Source organism: Pectinophora gossypiella, chromosome 6 (assembly GCF_024362695.1).
Source record: "Pectinophora gossypiella chromosome 6, ilPecGoss1.1, whole genome shotgun sequence".
NCBI classification, from domain to species: Eukaryota; Metazoa; Arthropoda; class Insecta; order Lepidoptera; family Gelechiidae; genus Pectinophora; species Pectinophora gossypiella.
The window spans coordinates 5,010,767-5,029,352 of record NC_065409.1 but is presented as its reverse complement, the minus strand read 5'-3'; the positions used below and the strand labels follow the sequence as shown (position 1 = coordinate 5,029,352).

At 37.5% G+C, this 18,586-nt stretch overlaps 1 protein-coding gene across 3 annotated transcripts in view; it reads right to left on the bottom strand.

Moving 5' to 3' along the window:
• Window positions 1-11: 11 nt before the first annotated feature.
• Window positions 12-18,586, bottom strand: part of LOC126367464 (cerebellar degeneration-related protein 2-like) — a 91,384-nt gene continuing 72,809 nt past the window's right edge. For 2 of the 3 annotated variants that reach the window (XM_050010979.1, XM_050010978.1), the window contains exons 2-6: window positions 6,599-6,711; window positions 5,817-5,965; window positions 4,044-4,496; window positions 3,695-3,866; window positions 12-2,028 (exon numbers count right to left, since the gene is read on the bottom strand). In XM_050010979.1, coding sequence (XP_049866936.1) covers window positions 631-2,028; window positions 3,695-3,866; window positions 4,044-4,496; window positions 5,817-5,965; window positions 6,599-6,711 — 2,285 coding nt within the window. In that variant the 3' untranslated portion in view covers window positions 12-630. Of the gene's footprint in view, window positions 2,029-3,694; window positions 3,867-4,043; window positions 4,497-5,816; window positions 5,966-6,598; window positions 6,712-16,718; window positions 16,990-18,586 lie in introns of those variants that run through there. The other variant, XM_050010977.1, reaches the window with a different exon arrangement.

Below are 18,586 nucleotides of genomic sequence, written 5' to 3'. Positions count from 1 at the left end.
AAACCAATAAGTATTTATGCAAGTTTTTATTTATACCTTCAACCTTCTGTCTTCATTAAATAATTTTCAGCGTACAATTCCTCACAGAATTGAGTACTCGCAAATATCCATGGCAATTACAAAAATAATATTAATTAACTTAACGAAATGAATATTTACAAATTATAAGAACATAATACATATCATACAATTAAAATAATGACTAAGATAGTAACAGGATGCAGTTAAAAGTTAAAACTCATTCAAAGTAATCCGAATTGAAACCAAATACAGTACTCAACTCAAGCCATCTTGAGACATACTTTGTTTATTATAAATGCATGTAATATTCTGATGTGATATACTATACTGTGTTGTACGGGTTGTCGGAGGGAATGTTTAATAAATTACACTCGGGATGCGCGGATGAATACGTAACGTATGTAGGTAGTAATATCAATGGTATACGATCATATACCGGCTTCGTATGGCAATTAAAACTGTGAATATATTAGATAAAAAATTAGAGAGTAACGCTAGCAGATCACAAACATTCCTAATCTAAATTATGTCCAGTTGGCAAAGACAAATGGCGGTTGGATCACTCGGCTCTCGCTCACTCGCGAGAGGGGTCGACGTTAATAAAATATCTTACTGGTGCTTCTTACGTCGGGACTTGTTTTTGTCGGCGTTCCTCAGTACTTCTGCGTAGGAAAGCTCTAGCTTCCTCAGTTTATGTATCTCTTGTGAGGCGGTGCTCTGCTTGATGTCCCACGAGTCAGTCTCGGGGTTCCATCCCTGGTAGATTTTCCCGGTGCGCCCGCTCACGCTCGGGGTCGGCGAGTTCATGTTCCTGTTGTAGAACTGAAGGGTCGAGCCGTTCCATTCACTCTCAACGGGTCTCACCAGTGGGCTCACCTCGATCGGCCTGTAGTCTCTCTTCTTTTTGTTCGATGATTTCTGGTACGTAATCTTAATAGGTGAGGGGTACACGGGCGAGTCCGCACCTTGTCGGTCCTGGCTGTGCTTGCGATTGCGATGTCTGGACTTCTTTCTAGTGGCCGCAATGTATTCTAGTGGCTGACGCACCTGCGGAGTCAATACTCCTTTCTGTTTTTCCTTCTCCTTTTCTTTTTCCTTTTCTTTTTCCTCTTCTTTCGGTTTTTCCGAGGTGCTCTCTTCCACTGGTTTGTTCTCCTTGTTCTCGACTTCCTTCTTGACAGGTTCTGGAGCAGGAGGCTCTTTAGGCTCCTTAGGTGCCTTAGGCTCTCTAGACTCCCTAGGCTCCCTCAAAGTCGGAGTTTCTGGTGAAGTGATGTCGGACACTGGAATCGATTGTTCAGACATGACAGACGAGAAGACGCTCTGTGTGTCATCAGTGAAGTTACCGGGCGCGTCCTCGTTGGCGGGCGTGACGGGCGGGACCTTGCCGGCCGTCATGTCGTCTAGCAGCGGCAGCTGTTCGCCCTCGTCCTTGTTCTCCGCCGCCTTCTTAAGAATCGTGAAGATCTCCTTGAACAGCTCGCGGTACTCGGGCCTGTTGCGGAAGTGGCTGTCCATCGGGCTGACGTCGTCGTAAATGCTAAAACGGTAGTCTTCTCCGTCAGCGATGGTGCAAAGGAACGAGCCGGGGCGTTCGCGCTCCGTCTGCGTGGCCTTGTTACTGGTTTCGTCCGAGAAACCGGAACTGGACGTCTCCGCTTCGGAGAAGTCTGGGGTTTGGATGATTTTCTTTCTGCACGTGGGCTCGACCTTCTTTTGTTGGTTCTCCTTTTGGGCATCCTCGCCGTGCCCACTTTCCTCGTCGGTATCTTTAACGCTGAAGTGGCTGTAGTCTCCTGAGGTTTGTAGTTCGTCCTGCAGCGACATGGGCCCGGATTGGTTCTGTGCGGGCGGCAGTGTGTTGGGCTTGTTCTTCCTGATGTTCTTGACCTGTGACAGCTGAACTTCTAGAAGAGCCTCGTACTTCTGCACCAGCTCCCTGTACGGGTTCTCGTGACCATCTTCTTTGTTAGCCCATATACCTTGGAGTAATTTCTCCTTTGCATTCTGAAATATTGTAATCAAAATTGTAATACTTTATATTATATTATCTTGATTGTTAATACACCAGTAGACAAGGACTGAAAACACTGGTAGTGGTATGTTGGTTACGGTATTGACTGATATTATGTATGTAATGAATGATAATCAATGAAGTAAATGGTTTAGTTGACTAGTATCGAATTATGACAGTTACTACTTCAGTTGAGGAAGGGACACAATGTTAAAAGAATATCAGTGGTATAGTTTTTTGTTGATGTCTGGTACCTAACTACATGGATGACTGATATAAAATCATGTTATCAATGAATCAAATCAAACACACAAAACGTTGATACTACAGATTAGTAAAATACACCCATTACTACACAAATTTTAGACTTCCGGCACCTAGCTAACAAAAACACGGTTTGTTAATATACATAAATTATAAGTGCTATTAAAACAGTGATTCGTGCCGTGGAACCGTCACCATAAAATATATTTATTATTTTTGTAAATATAATCTAATCATGCGGCATTTACTTGAATAGTCAGCGTTCAGATGTTATATTATACAATAAGATGGTACTTGTTCCTTACTTATGATAAGTGATTTAGGTGTTTGTAATGAATCTAATTTAGTCATTTTCATAGAAATAAGACATGATGACATAATACACGATTGAAATAAAAATATAGTAACCAGGCGGGTTAAAATGGCCACATCGAAGCAATTCACCTAAGAAAGCAATATTGATATTTGAAATTTGTTTGCACACTTAATTTTATATGCGCAAATGTCAAATTGCAATATTGCATGAATTGCTTCGATGTGGCCATTTTAACCCCGCTGAAGTTGGCATCAAGAAGGGAAATATGATATGAATAATTGAATACTATCACAAGTAAGGTACAAGTGCCTTCGCAGTACAAACTCGCCGCATTCCACCGTCCTTCACCGTTAGTGTCTGTTAGCGTGAACTCGCTTAGCCTAAAAACGTGTCAGTAATGGACGTACCTTCGACTACATACGATATATCCAAAGAAAACTACTGCAAATGCGCTTCATAATGCATATGCAAAGCGTGATCAACAACATCAGGGGCAGTTGGAAAAGCTTTGTCGCCTGTCGAGCGAAACATTCACATGAGATTTTGAAAGGGAAATCCAATGCCACGACATGTTCGCCTGGTAATGACAACTCCAATAGTAAAGAGTGAAAGGGTGCATGACTTGTCTACGTAATTACAGGATCTCTTCACACTTAAACTTGCAGGAATTTATTTAAATGAGAGACAGTTTGAAAAACAAATTCTTTATCGAAGCGTTCTCGGTATCAGATTAGTTAAGCTTGGATTAGTAATGTTAATCAAATTGCTAATCGCGGAACTGTGAGTTAATATTGTTACATTTCTATGCTAAGAGAAATTGTAAACAGCGTTACTGAAAAGCTTATCAAGATATCTTTCAACATCGTCAAGGTTCAGACAATCAGTTGTTGACAGATTTTTCGCAAGAACGTGACTAACGCACGGGCTAATTACAGTTGAAAAGATTTTTAATGATGAGCTTTTCGGAACGATTTGCAGATTTACTTACAAAAGAAGGTTAATGAGAACTAGTAGTAAGAACTGCACAAGGGAAGGGTAAGCTTGGATTGGTCATGCAAGAGCCTTTTAAAGGTACGTACATCGAATTTGATGAGTTTGCTGCTGACATGGTCCTCCCTTGGACTGTCTTGCCCTGCGGGAGTGAGAATGAGGGAACTGATGGCGCTTCTGTCGTCGTCATCATCAAGCATTGAGGACATGTCGTCTCCTCGGTCGACGCCTCGAAGACATCTGATGCATAGTTGGCCTTGTCTGCAATGGTAAGTAATTTTATTAGAAACAAATGTGTTATTGTTTGGAATACCTGGCTATGTGATTTTAAAATATAGTTATTCCACAATTTAGTAAGAAAAATAATTATATTTAACTTATTATTTCACTGTGAAATATGTTTTGTAATAATAGCCTTGCATAATATGGGTTACTCGCCTAACTTCCTCAAGGATCGAGAATTCTTCTTGCATCGATTTGGGTTCATCTTCCCTGTGGTGCACGTTCCTCAATTGATCTTGCAGTCTGTTGTTCTCTTGTACCATAGACGCTAGCTGTTCCTCCAGTTCCGTTACTCGCCTTTGTTCCTGAGCAAATGCAACTTTGCTTTCTCGGAGTTCGTCGCTTAGTCTAAGCAAATCCTCATCCTCTTTAGTCAGTTCTGGGAGAGGTGCTACTTTGATCGGAGTACTGGTTAAATCTGGTTTTTTCGAGTTTGCGTTAGGTGTGGCAGGTTCTGAGGGTTTAATTTCCTTTTCTTTGGGTTTCTCGTTGGCCTCTGGTTTCCGTTCCGCTCTTCGCCGCGCAATCTCCAACTGCGCGTTTAGGTCGTCAACAGTCTTTTGTAGTTCCTCACATTTGCTCTCCAATGTCTCAATATTGGCGCAGAGGCTGGAATTAAAAAAATAGTTTTGATTAGATTGTAAGAGCATACGACGGAATATTGTTTTTAAGTGCCCCTGTTATCCTATTATGACGTTTGTAGCAAGCAAGAGTACGTAACGTTTACCTAACATACCTAAACAATGAAGACGCCATTGACCGCTTTGAAAAGACAGGATACATAAATGATGAGAATTTTTTTAAACGTCTCAACAATCAATGGGAAACAGAAACGTATGTAAATGACCTAAAGTTAGCAAAGCGACATCAACGTCTAGATCCTAGATAGCTTTTCTTGGTACTAAGTAATGTAATGACATGGTAATGAGTTACTCGCTTTTTCTTTTCACGTTTTTCTCGAGTTCTCATTTACGCAGATAGAGCTATATTAGAAACTTCCATTATGATCTCTATCAATGTTTTAATGGCATCATCCTGCGTCATCTCATCAGTTTCATAAATGAAGTTTTTTGTCCAATTTCTCCCAAAAAATTGTAATAAAAAGTTATGTATGAACTAATAATGGTCAACATGGATAATTTGCGTCATAGAACATGGTTTTTTGATGCAGTTTTTAGCCAAAATCAAGTTTCTGATGCTATTAACCTCTAGACTGTTCAAAATAGTGTCTTACGATCACAAACAGGAAAATAACCTAACATTTGACCTTGGTTTAGCGAACTTTGGTTTGGTTTAATAGACGCTTACAGACATTATGGTTAAGTTGATTACGAGAACATTTACTAAGTAAAATCCATAAACGGTATTGAAATGGAATGTTTATTGGCAATAAATCTGAGCAAATCCGTTTTAGTATCTTTTACTATCGGTTGTAAATATGCTAACAACAATTATATCAATTATCCCACAACATGAAGGTTGAATAGTTGTAGTGATTTGTTTCCTGTCATCAGTCGCATTACATTTTGTGTCGTAAAACTAACCTTCCCAAATCAAAGGAATAGAGAAAGGCGCGGCTGGTACTAACTACACGGCTTAGGGCCTGGGGCGGCCAATACTGCAAGTACGACAGTGATGACTTCATAATTCATAACTCATTATAGTCATACAAATTCTATAGACATATTTTGATGTTTCGTGAAAAGTTTATAGTGGTAGTATATAAATCGTCATTTGTTAAGATTTAGGTGACTTGCGCCGTGCTGTGAAGAAATCCGTTTAGGTATCTTTATCTTATTAGCTAAGCGCTTAGGTATCTCTATCTTAATAGCTAAGCGCTTAGGTGTCTCTATCTTAATAGCTAAGCGCTAATAAGGTAGATACTTATCGCCTAAGTAGGGACAACCAGAACCAGCAGTTTGCACTCACGTTTTAATATGTTTCTTCTCGGCGGCATGGTCGACGGCGAGCCTGTGGTTGGCTCGCTCCAGGTCCTGGATGCTCACCTCCAGTTGTTCATAGATCCTTAATCTCGAATCGTTCACCTCCCGGAGAGCGACTGTTTGTTTTGTTAAGTACTGAAAACAAAGAATTCCTCATGTCAGATTTTCTTTTATATTATTTCGTGTTTGGTCACAATCTCAGCTATTGGTAAGAGACATTGTGCTCTTAGGTGGAGTAGAATTATCTATTGACACAGTCGGCGGCATGCTGTTCCGAAACTTCGATGTTCGCCTCATGTTCGCGATGCATTCAAAGTTTAGGTATATTTTTACACTATTTCTTTACAAGTGTCATAATTGTCTTTAGATTTTACATTCATTTTTTTGATAAAATTAAGTAGGCTGCTTCGTATTTGGAATGAAGGGCGTGCGAAACTGTCGGTTCCGTATTCCGGTTGCTGACAGATACATGCACTGGAGTTGTTTACTCCAGTCGGAGGCCTTTAATAGAAAATTGACTAGGTTGACTTCTAACACAGGCGTCTCTACACATCTGTAGCGGAGTTTTATCCTGTATGTTTATATTATACTTTCGTTGTCATCCTCCTGTTCTTATCCCACAATCCCACTCTAAGTGGGGTCGGCACAACATGTCACGTGCGTGTTGTGACGTGTCAGTCGTCATCTCTGTACTCACACCTATCACATAGATATCCTTCTTAACACTACGTATATTGTTCCACTAGTATATTACTATAATTCACTTACTTCGATCTCCTGTGCTTGATCCTCGATGACATTTTGATGTTGTCGCAATGCAGTTTCTAGTTCCTTATTACGTTCCAGTAGGGTCTTCCCGAGCTCCGCCGCGAGCTGCAAATCTAAAACAAAAGATAACGAATTTTAGAATATTTATGGTTTTAAGTTACGTCTTTCCAAAGAGATCTGAGAGTCAAGCAACCTCATTACATCCTATTTTTTCATTGTCCTTTTAGCTTGAATATCTTAACACAAATATAAAGACGTCAGTAAAACAGCTCATGCATAATCATAAACCTCCCCCTGAAGTGTAAAATTATTCATCTCGTTTACCTACAGAAACAGTTCTTATGTTTTTTGTCTGTAATTCTAAAGTAGGTACCTACGAGTACGTCACTCATGCAACTTTAGTAATTACACGTCTGAGTACTTGTAAGAGTTCCTTCACCGCGTCTAGTCCGATTGCGACAGTCGACTGAGAAGTCCGTATAATTGACCATCTGACGCAACGAACAGACTATACGCCGAGTCACCTGGCCAACTATACCTACACGAGTCGAGTCAGCAAGCAAGGGCCAACGAACAACTACGATTTAATTAAATGTATTACAAATTAAAATAAATCCATATTACAATAAACTCAGTCAAAAACTCCATACAAAAATCTGATTCTTAACGTGTAAGTGCGAGCGAGACACAGACCGCGTGCTCTCCCCCTTTCTCCTTAAGCTTACGGCCTTTAAAACTAAAGTAAGACCCAGAGTCAATATTTAAATTGGTGTACAGTTACCGTTCTATAGGTATGTGGTATTATTCTTTATCTATGCCCGGCGGAAAGGCGCGTTCTCGCATTTTATTTCAAGCAAGATCTGCATGCACCATGCACGACTCATGTACATATTCATTGTCTTTTTGAGGTCTTGGCTATGGGTCTTGGGCAATGGATCACCACATCAGGAACAAAAGGACCAATTGAGTTTTTATACTGATTGGTAAGCCATATTGGTCGATTCTTGTTACTCGTAAAAACGAGAGAAAATCGAGTATGTGATGTAATTTGAAAGAGTGTGTTACTTCAGTGCCCTTTCGACGAGGTAACAAAGTAAACGAGATCCCCCCTCTCATGTGCAGATTTAACACTGATTCAAACGGCATTTCTACGTTTCTGTGAGAATATAGTTCATTGTTTACCGCCCGCAACCGATAAGGTCAGATGGCTGACTCATTCTCTTACACCTTCACACGTCTGTCGTCACTTCATAACACCACGCGACACATTACCGCCTTATTACGATTCTTTCCATGCTTAACTCGAACAAAACCAGCAAAGCGCTTAACACCTTCGTTGGATTCCGTGAAAGGCTGTATTGTACATTAACCTTGCTTTGCAGAGAACAAAACGCGAATATTTTAAGTATAATATTGAGGTCAATGTAAGCGCATGGTAGATGAAAGTCGGCGGAGATATTTGTTCGAGCGAAATCATGATTTATGGCTATTATAATAGCGAAATTAGAGACTTGATTAAACGTTAGACTTGATTCAAAGAGCGATAAGTTGTCGTGATTATGTTATGGTGGATTTGCAACGCGATTTTAGATTGTATGTACTTACTTACTGTTTTTACTCTTATTCTTTAGGTACGTTCATATTAGCGCAAGAGACTTTCGTTTTCAATTCTACTAATGTATCTATACTGGATAACTTATTATTTAAACTACACGTTTTGGCTGTAATTATATCTTGAAAATTCAAATATATTATTTCTTTATTATTATATGAATTACAATTGCATAATTAAAAACAAAACAAACACATCTTATAAATAAAACACCCCAAAAAACATCTTAAAATATATTAGTAACGTGTGTAGGTAACTTATATAAATTCAATTTTGTTTTAAACAAACCAAAAATCCATTGTAGTAAAAATAATAACATTATTGTAGCTTTTCAGGCTTACTACGTAAATTAAATCAGCATGACACTTTGTTTTAAAACTTCACAAGCGAACGAATATTACGACAAACTTGTTTTAAACTCTCATCCATTGTTTAGTAGGTATGTTTTGGCTAACTGAAATATTTAAAGAATTTTAATTACTTTAGTCGAGCGCTAGCTGATCATGAAACTTGCAAATGTTTCAGTTGAAACAACACCGACTTAGCATTGAATATAAGTACCTGAGTATTTAAGTATCCGTAAAATAAAATTGTTCCTATTTAATAAAGTTAGTGAACTTTATTCGAACTAGTTTAAAAAGAGTACTTGGGGGTTAAAATGGCTCAAATCAAATATTGCTATTTGACATTTGTTTGCATTGCGCACTTACTTTTCTATTTGCAAATGTCAAACTGCAATATTGCTTTCTTAGATGAATTGCTTCGATGAGGCCATTTTAACCCCCCTTTAATAGAAATTCTAAAATGATTCTGTTCATAGCTAATTCTTAGTACGCGCAGAACATTTCTGTAATCTTCTGAGTATTATGAGTCAAACGTGCGGTTTGTTCGAGTCGAGTGATTTGATTCAATAGAATATTCAACTTGTACACCACTAGTCATGATAATACTCTCTACCTAGGCGATATTAGTTAGGTTTCGCGCTCCAATTATCAGCTATTCGTTGTAATTGGAAATGTATCCAATATTTAGCACGTATGAAAGATACAGGCTCGTTTTGACGCGTGCCTCGTTTTGATATCGATATAGAAATTAAATAGATAGTGTCGATTTTGATTGATTACTGTCTTACAGTCGTGACGATGATGTTGTTTGTTTTGTAAATGTAAAATAATGATAGCTTGTGCTTCGGAAGGCACGTTAAGCCGTTGGTCCCGGTTACTGCTTACTGATGTAAGTAAGTAGTTACATGAGCCATGTCAGGAGCCTTTGGCGGCTCAATAATAACCCTGACACTAGGGTTGATGTGGTTGGTAATTCACCTCACAACCCACACGATAGAAGATACATAATCTACTCAAAAACCAAATATAAATGATCTTTGGACGGCCATGATGTATAATATATCTATAGTCTATGTATTCGTCCCACTACTGCGCACAAACCTCACCTCAATAACCTGAAGGGGGTATGGAGTATACTCTACGCTGCTCCACTGCTACGATGAAACTTGAATTTGAATTTCTGCTCCATTGCTACGTTTAGTAGAGTAAAAAGTAAAGTTTTAATATTTATCGGAATAAAAATATTGTATTAGTTCAAATAAAGTTATCTAAATCCCAAGAATAACGGGATTCAAAAACAGCGAACCGTTTTAAGCAAAAGCATTTGTAAACAGAATTATGAATGAATTCGTGATTAATGATAGTATTGTAGTTCTAAGCAAACAGGTTTAGCTCCACGGTAATTAAAAACATTGGAAAAACAAAGGAACTAGTTTAGTTATGCGCGAGCGCACCGAATAAGCCGGGAAATTCTTTCCACCACAAACTACGTACATAATTATATGACTGTTATTCAACAAATTACGGACTCAGGTAACAGTGGCAATTTGTTTTATGTCATAGTATAAAATCATAATAATTTAAAATAGAAATATAATTTATACTGGCTGTTTTTTACGGGTAAGTAATGAAATAATTTGCATCTAAGTATTTTATTATTCAACTCTTGTTTATAACCATTAATTGTAATGACTCTTTTGGTATTGTTCAACTGTTAAAACGATAGTTGATTGGTGCTATTAACTTAAACGCGAAAGGCTCTAGGTACAATACAAGTTACAAGTGGACATATTTTGTAGACACGTCACTTCTTCAACTATCGGTCGTGTGGATTATATTATGTCAGTATATAGGTATAACGGACTCTCTGGTCCAGTAGTTGAGCGTTGGGCTCACGATCCGGAGGTCCCAGGATCGAATCCCATGGGGACGTATCACAAAAATCACTTTGTGATCCCTAGCTTAGTTAGGACATTACAGGCTGATCACCTGATTGAGTAAGATGATCCGTGCTTCAGAAGGCACGTTAAGCCGTTGGTCCCGGTTACTACTTACTGATGTAAGTGAGTAATCGTTACATGAGCCATGTCAGGGGCCTTTGATGGCTCAATAATACATCTCATTCGAGTGCAATCTCCCCTTGTAATCGACAGTCTAATGTCTACCTATGTGTTTACGATGCCCGAATGATATGAACAAAATAATATAATATGTAATTTAAAACCTTTCACTGATTTGCTTATCAGTTAAAGCAGTTTCTTTAGAGTTTATAATCTATGAATGAGCCGTAGAATAACAATAAAGATTAACTTGGACACAATCTAGGCACACAATAGACGAAGATATCTGTCCGTTACTTTAGCGAAAATGGGTTATTATGAGATGGACTAGTGTTGTCTAATAATCGATTATCGATTAATCGATTATTTACCTTTAAATAATCTAAATATCGATACTATCGATTATAGTCTAATAATTGTTAGATATAATCGAATATATTGATACCAGGTATATATCTAACAATGATTAAATTATAATCGATTGATCAATTATTATTATCGATATATATAATTGTAGAATATTCAATAACAATAGTCTTGATAGGTACTTATATCGATATTTAGATTATTTAGGGGTTTAGACAATAATCGATATACAGTCGTTTATCGGGCAACACTAAGATGGACTTTCTCGCACGATGATATTCAGATCAATGTGGCTGATCTAATGATTCGCTCGTATTTGCAAGCTCTCTACACCGTATCAGATTGTATAGAATACTATTGTTGGTTGAGCGTTTGATTATATGGTCAGCGATTTAAAGCCATTATGGCCGCTGTTTACCTACTTAAACATCTGGGAATTCATAAAGTCGAGAAATAACACACAAACCCTAAGGTTGCCTGACAGAAATTGCTGTTAAGCAAAAAAGCCCCCTGTTGTGCTTATTTTATCCTTTTGTAACTGTCCTAAGATATGTTAATATGTGCAATAAAAAAAGTATTGATTGATTGATTAAAACGTGTGATGTAAAAAATACGCCAAGAAAGAAAGGAATTAAAAGGACGCTGGGGCCTTAGCTAATTTGCAATCGATTATGAATTATGACAATCGACAGTGTCAGTGATAAAAATGTATTGGATTGTCATAAGGTGACATGGCAATCCGATATTTTTTATCACTGTCACTTCGTTTTTCATAATTGTTTGCAACTTGATTAAAGTCCCTGTTTGCCTTTTGTCGCAAATGTCCCTTTAGCACGATTTCCCTCTCGCAAAATGACCGTTTAGTAAACTGACCCTTATTCATTGATTACAAAAGATTGAAAGTAGATATTTGGAAGTGATCAACTTAAACGTTTTTAGCTAATAATCCTCCTCCGTTATATTAGTGATTGTAAACCGTCTAAGTTTGTTACCAGTGTAGAAAGTGCTGTCATTAATCATTGCTGCAAATCATTTAGACACCGTTGCTTTTTACTGCTGTCTCTACACGCTGGTGAGGTATTTAATAAGTAGTAATTGTAGATTTCTTATCAAACTTTTCTTATGATAATCATTGGGAAGTAATCAACTAATGAATAAACAAATCCAAATCTGAAATAATTCTCATTACCATATTTTTTGCTGGTAAAAAACATAGTATTGTAGATGTTATTGGAGCCGTGAAAGCCCAGTTGGTAGAACGCTTGCCTCTCACTTTGAGGTCGCAGGTTCGAATCCAGCACCAATATACCAATGATATTATAAATCTTAGACCACGTGATCATCTATCCACGATCCAAACATGAATTCAAACTCATAAAGTCGAATTAAGTGCTGAACTACAAAGTCAATGTAAGTGTTCGTGTTAACGTATCGAAACACACTTATCCAATATATCTGTCAGTTGATGGGCATTGAAAAGTAGCACGTGATCAACAACGATGACTTTCAATATCCTCCTAAACTCAATTTGTGAAGCAATGATTTGATATTTAGCTCTAGGTTAGATAAATGTCTGCATTGAAACTATACAACCTCTGCCAGATAGTTTGTGAAATATATTTAGAGAGGAGCAGTGGTGTTCCGAGCTTCCGCGACGCTTCGATGGAGTCAAAACGAACGAAGTTCCTAGTATTATAATTTATTAATTAAGTTTTATTGTTACTGTTCCCTAAAAGCCTAAAAGGAATCTGTTGTTTCGATGTCAAGAAGTTTCAGAAATCAATTCCAGCCTCGTATAAATAGGTATTCTTTTTTGTAGAATCTGTCTTTTCAATGTGAAGATTATTCAGAGTATTTTGAGTAGTTTGTTTGAAAATATGTCTATCTAGAAACGTTTATTATTTCGAAATTCATTATTCTTATATGAATAGTGATAGGATAATGCATGTAGGTACTTATACAAATACTAATCGTTGAAATGAATTGAGTCTCGCCCGTAGAATATACATTCACGTGTACAATGGGTGACCTCTGTCTGTTGACTTAAGTTATCCTAAGTATGTCAGCTCTTTCCCCTCCTCCATTATTGTGGAGTTCACACCTAAGTTAGGTACGGTCATGCACTTTAGAGCCCTGTCACACTAACATATTTGATATTTATATATCATATTAGTGCTCGTGAATGTCCTAGTTATAATATTTAGAAAATGAAATGCCATCGAATGATTAAATCACCTTCCTGAGAGTATGTTTTTTCATAGACCAATAAAATGCATAACATAATAATTAGGTATTTTCTGTAAATAAATTATAATAATAATTTCTTTATTCAGGTAAAAAGGCTACCCACACATTGGAGAAATAAATACATAATTTTAAATCTTTAAAATAATATAAAATATAGTACAAATATAAGTGTAAAGTTAAAACTTTTATGAACTATTATGATTACAAAAAACATTCTATCGACATCAGGATCGATGTTTGTGTATGCAAATTACGTCTAATAAACTATAATTAAGAAAATTACATCTTCTTTTGTGACATCGAAGGCAAACACATTCGAGGCTAATTATTCCTGTCATTCATATAAGTAGTGCGTGTAATTTGAAAACATCACTCATGATGCGACATCGGCCCACTAGGTTCATTGTAAGAATGTTCTTACACGGATTGATCCAACAGGAAAAGACATTTGTAAGTGTCGCGAATATTTTAAGGTATTGACTAGACGAAACCATTAGAGTACCTAATTGTAATATTAGATGAGTCCAAAATGACGTGCTTTTGTCAATAACTATCTAAGGATCTTAAAAATTAAAGAACCTACATTCGTAGTGTTAGGTAGAACGGAATCAGTAGACCTATTTCGACTGGTACATCACTAAGCTAATGAACGTCACATCGCTGGCTTTTGCACTTTGACAGATCTAACTCGCACCGGGAAGTTATTGTAAAATGATAATGACCGTAATTGTATGAGACCCGTCCCCCCTTCAAACAGATATTTATGTGTAAGTAGTGTCATTAGAATCTATAAAAAGACTACCAATTAGTTTTAGTTTCAAAATCCATGGGGTTAAATATAACTCTAATCTGTTGGTTGGAAACTTGAAACAACGATGTACCAGGAGGTACCCAAAATCATATTTAAAAACCCGAATTTCGGTTACACCCCGCGTATTTCGAGAAAGCCACATAACTATTAACATTCATATCACCATATAACAAAAATATCGACTCGCTAAAACGCTTCGAATGAGATCTGTCTGGAATCTGTTGTTGGAGGGGAACGTTATGACTCATCGTCCTTTAAAAGTCCAATTGTACTAAAATAGACGTGTTCTGTTTAATACTAGCAATTAGACAGTGACAAGTCAATAGGTGCTTCTGGTAATATAAAACGTAGCGTGCCTGGTATAGGCAGAAATACAGCAATCAAAGAGGTCCGTGTTGCTCTATGACAGCAATAAATAAAATACTAACCAATTTTCTACTTTTTAATACTACCTAGTTCTTAATTCAAAAACACTACACTAACATGCAAGAATGTAAAAAAAGTACATAAAACAATGGCAACCGCAAAGAGGCCGCGGAATGTACGTTCTTATGGCAGTTGACAGTTAACTGTAAAAGTGGACACCAAGGCTTGTATGGGCTAAATGGAGGTATAATATGTATACGTTTAATAGCAACCAGTTGACCAACCCAGGGAAAAGACTGCACACTTATGTACCTACGGTTTGAATATATTAACCTTTAGTGTCAAACACTTAGCCTTTATACTCAAGCTATGCAGAAGAGACGGTTTTATTCGTAATGGCGCATACCTTTGAGAATGTAAGTAGGTCTTATAGACTTATAAAAGAATTGCCTAGAGTCACTACTTTAGGTAGGTAAACGTTACAAAAGTTAATGCAATTATCTATCCAAGATATTCCAAACAAAAGTTATAAAGCCCTGAAGGTAGCCGAAAGACAGTTGGCATTTCAAATAAAGGTTAGAAAGTACTGAAAGTAGCCGAAATAGAGCTGGTAGAGTTACCCAATAGAAATGACATCGTAACGACATGCTAGGTGGAGGGAAAACATATTGCCATTTTAATAACTTCTAATATAGCACTGGACAAACTTAGTAAAAAGTACAAACAAAAAGGTATATTGATTAAGCTTAAGTTGGTATCCCCATTAGTGTAAAGTCACTGTGGTCCTATGGTATACCGGCTTGCTTCTCAAACAAGGAACGCCGGTTTAAACCCCGGTACCGGACATGCACTAATGAGTTATTAATTTATCTCAAGTGCAATTTTCACTAACACAGTTGGCTCGATCATTAGGTCTAGATACGATATGGCTTAACGCCTATAACGTTGGACTAATAGAAAACGCGGTGAGGTGTGGGTACTATGACAATGGATGTCTCATCTCTGACTACCCCAATTGGGATAGTCGAGAGCTTACGTTATATATGCAACTTGTTAGTTTGAAGAGACATCGGCACACTTAGGTACTATAGCTTGAATACATTGACCTCTGGTGTCAAACTATTATTTTTCACTGAGCATTAGTGCAGTGTTGTTCTACTCGTACGCAGGTGGGTATACATTAGCATAGAATAAGGAATAATACTATGACATTAGATAAATGATGTCCTTAATAATGTTTGACTTTAAACTAATAATGTTGTTGTTAATAATGTTTTTTTTTGTTTTCTTGTTGTTAACTCTGTTGGTGACCTTTAATAAATAAAATAAATAAATAAACTATTTAGGAATATACTAATCACGTTAACTAACGAGAAAACACTTTCCATAAAATGATAATAATGATAATAACTATTGAAGTAAAAATAACTTTTATGAAGACATAGATAAAACAGATTTATCTATGTTTTTATCTAATTGTAATGAAAGTCAAACTTAATTGAACGTAATTGTAACATACCATCAAATTATATGCATATTTGATAGCGTTAACCAAGTGAACGCTGTTTTGTTCAAGAATATCAAGTTGCACGAATTTTATTTGCTTACAATTTTCAACTTCGTAATAGTATGCAATTTCATGCAATCATGTCATACGAGTACGTCGAGTTTTTTCAACATTTCGTGTAAATATGAACGGTTTCCCATTAGATATATCTACCCGTAAGGTATGTAATTGTGTAATCAGTTACAAACAGCTATTATGACGCTAACAATCTTTAGAGCGTAAAAATGATTCGAATTGCTTTCTTCACGGTTCATATTTCCTATCGGTTTTTGCATATACAAACTAAACATTTACCATAACATTAATAGATTAAGTGTCAATTTCGTGTCTAGTGATTTGTCATTTTTATACAAACGCAGACGAATCGTGACGTTACAAGCCAGCATTATCTAAACCCATTTTGATAACAATGCATCGGCTTATCTCCGAGGACTTCAACCTCATCAATTAAATTTTTCTTCACAAAATATTCCACTGTGCGCTAACGAACCAATGCAGATAACGTATACCGCTTATCTGATATTAGAGCGGCATGCATGCATGAAGCGTTGAAGATCGCTCCGTGGTGGGGAACACCGCAAAATGAAGGAAAAAAATGAATCTGAGTCGGCAGTAAAAACGCAGCCGTAACGCAAACAATTCCATGGTTAAAACTCCATTTAGTTTTATTTTGTGCAATACGAATTGGTTGGCGAGCGCAACGGCGGCGCGGCGCCTCTCACACAGCCTTGCGCAAGGAATGCTAACCTTCGGTTCCTTGCAGGCACTCCAGCTCGACGGTGTAGTCCCACAGGTCCAGGGAGTTGAGGCCGTTCAGCTCCCACGAGTTGAACGAGTCGCACTGTTCTGGCTGCTCCTCGCTCATCTTCCACCGACCCCTCACCACATTCGCCGACAAAGGTCACTGACGACGACGCCGCCGTATTAATGAATGTCTATTGTATTCATAATTTGAGTTGCGCGTTGAAAACAGCTGAGCGACGTGCCTGCTGCGGCGGCACGGAACGGACTGCGGGCTGGCGGCGGCGCCGCGGCGACTGCACGGTAATTACGCCGAGCCACCGCTGGCTGCCCCAATCTCATTTCGATCTCATTTCTTTCGATCGCTCGCCTTTACTTGGAATTATCAAATGTTATCTTACAGATGCAACACATCATTAAACAAAAAATTGAGGTGAAAGTGTTTGGCGATGTGCCACAGGCAATCAATCAGCCGGTTAGTATGGAAATACACGGGTACAGAGCTCGCAAAGAAAGCGCGGTTTCGTTCATCCGATGTGCTTTCTCACGCTTTACAAACACACCGTCAAATATTATTGTCGATCACGGGCACGGGTCACATTTTTTCTTGTTTTGGGCATTGTTTTAGGCGTGTTCAATCGCGCACTTACTTTCTAGACGCAACTTGGAAAGTGCTACCGCGCGAATATTGCATCTCGGCGTTGCAAAACGATCGATGTATGTGATTGATTCCTTTCTAAAGAGTATAATGACTTAATAGTAGAGTGTATAAGAAGTATGGTAATAATAGGCGAGGAAATGATGCGGTGGTTGGTGTCGGTTGATCAGTCACCAGTCTGGGACAATGCGCGCGCTCGACCGCGACCGTGGGACCGCCTGTCGTAACCGGAATGCCTGCAGAATTAGCCACAAATAGTTTTATTTTAAAATTCCAGGTTACAAAATCTCAAGGTCAGTCGTTCCAGCTGACGCGCATAAATACTTCGCGCTATTGTCAAAGACGCGCTATTGCACAAAAAAGACTAAGAATTCTCTTTCATCGCAAATCTTTATAGTAACATAACTACGTATGCATCAAAGTATGGAAGTATTTGTTGGGTGGTTGGTGCTGACGGATTAATTGACAGCCGAATCAAAATAATCTGTAATTTTACCAAATGATTAGTAACCAAGTAAAGTGTAGATATATTTACGTTTGTAGAAATAATAATCAGTATTATCATCGCCAGTTTGATTGTCAAATGTTGTAATCTAAACTTATCATGACCAAATCGAATGGAACAGGATCTATTAGGAAATCTCCTTTATTAAATATGATTACAAATGTGAAGTACCTATTCCGGTTTGCTATCGATACAATTGTAAAACAAAGACATGTGTAACATTATAATATGTAACTGTTTGTTATCCCAAATAAATTAAAAAAAAGGACTGAGTCTTTTGTATCTTCGAAAATTGTTTATTTTTATGAGTTTACCAACCTAACGACAATTAGGTCACACTCAAGACGGATAAACGTGTTGGCTTAATTCTAACAGAAAATTCTTTAAGGAGTCCGGGAAAGTGATACTCTCTTTAAAATTTTAAAACTAGTAGTAGTAGTAGTAGTTTAGTAATAATAACATGATGATGATGTATTTCTACATTATACCGCATATTTATTAAAAACAAATATATTTGAAAGCAACAAATTATTATGACTGTCTATTGTTCAAAATAAAATAACTTTTTGGCAATTCATTAAAGATTTTTAAATTTTCGTTCGAAATACAAATCTCGATGTAGCCAAAAACGTTGCTCAATGCACCAATGACATCTACAATCTACATCCGCGTTCATCAGTTTTGTAAGCTGAGTACATTGACATATTGTCT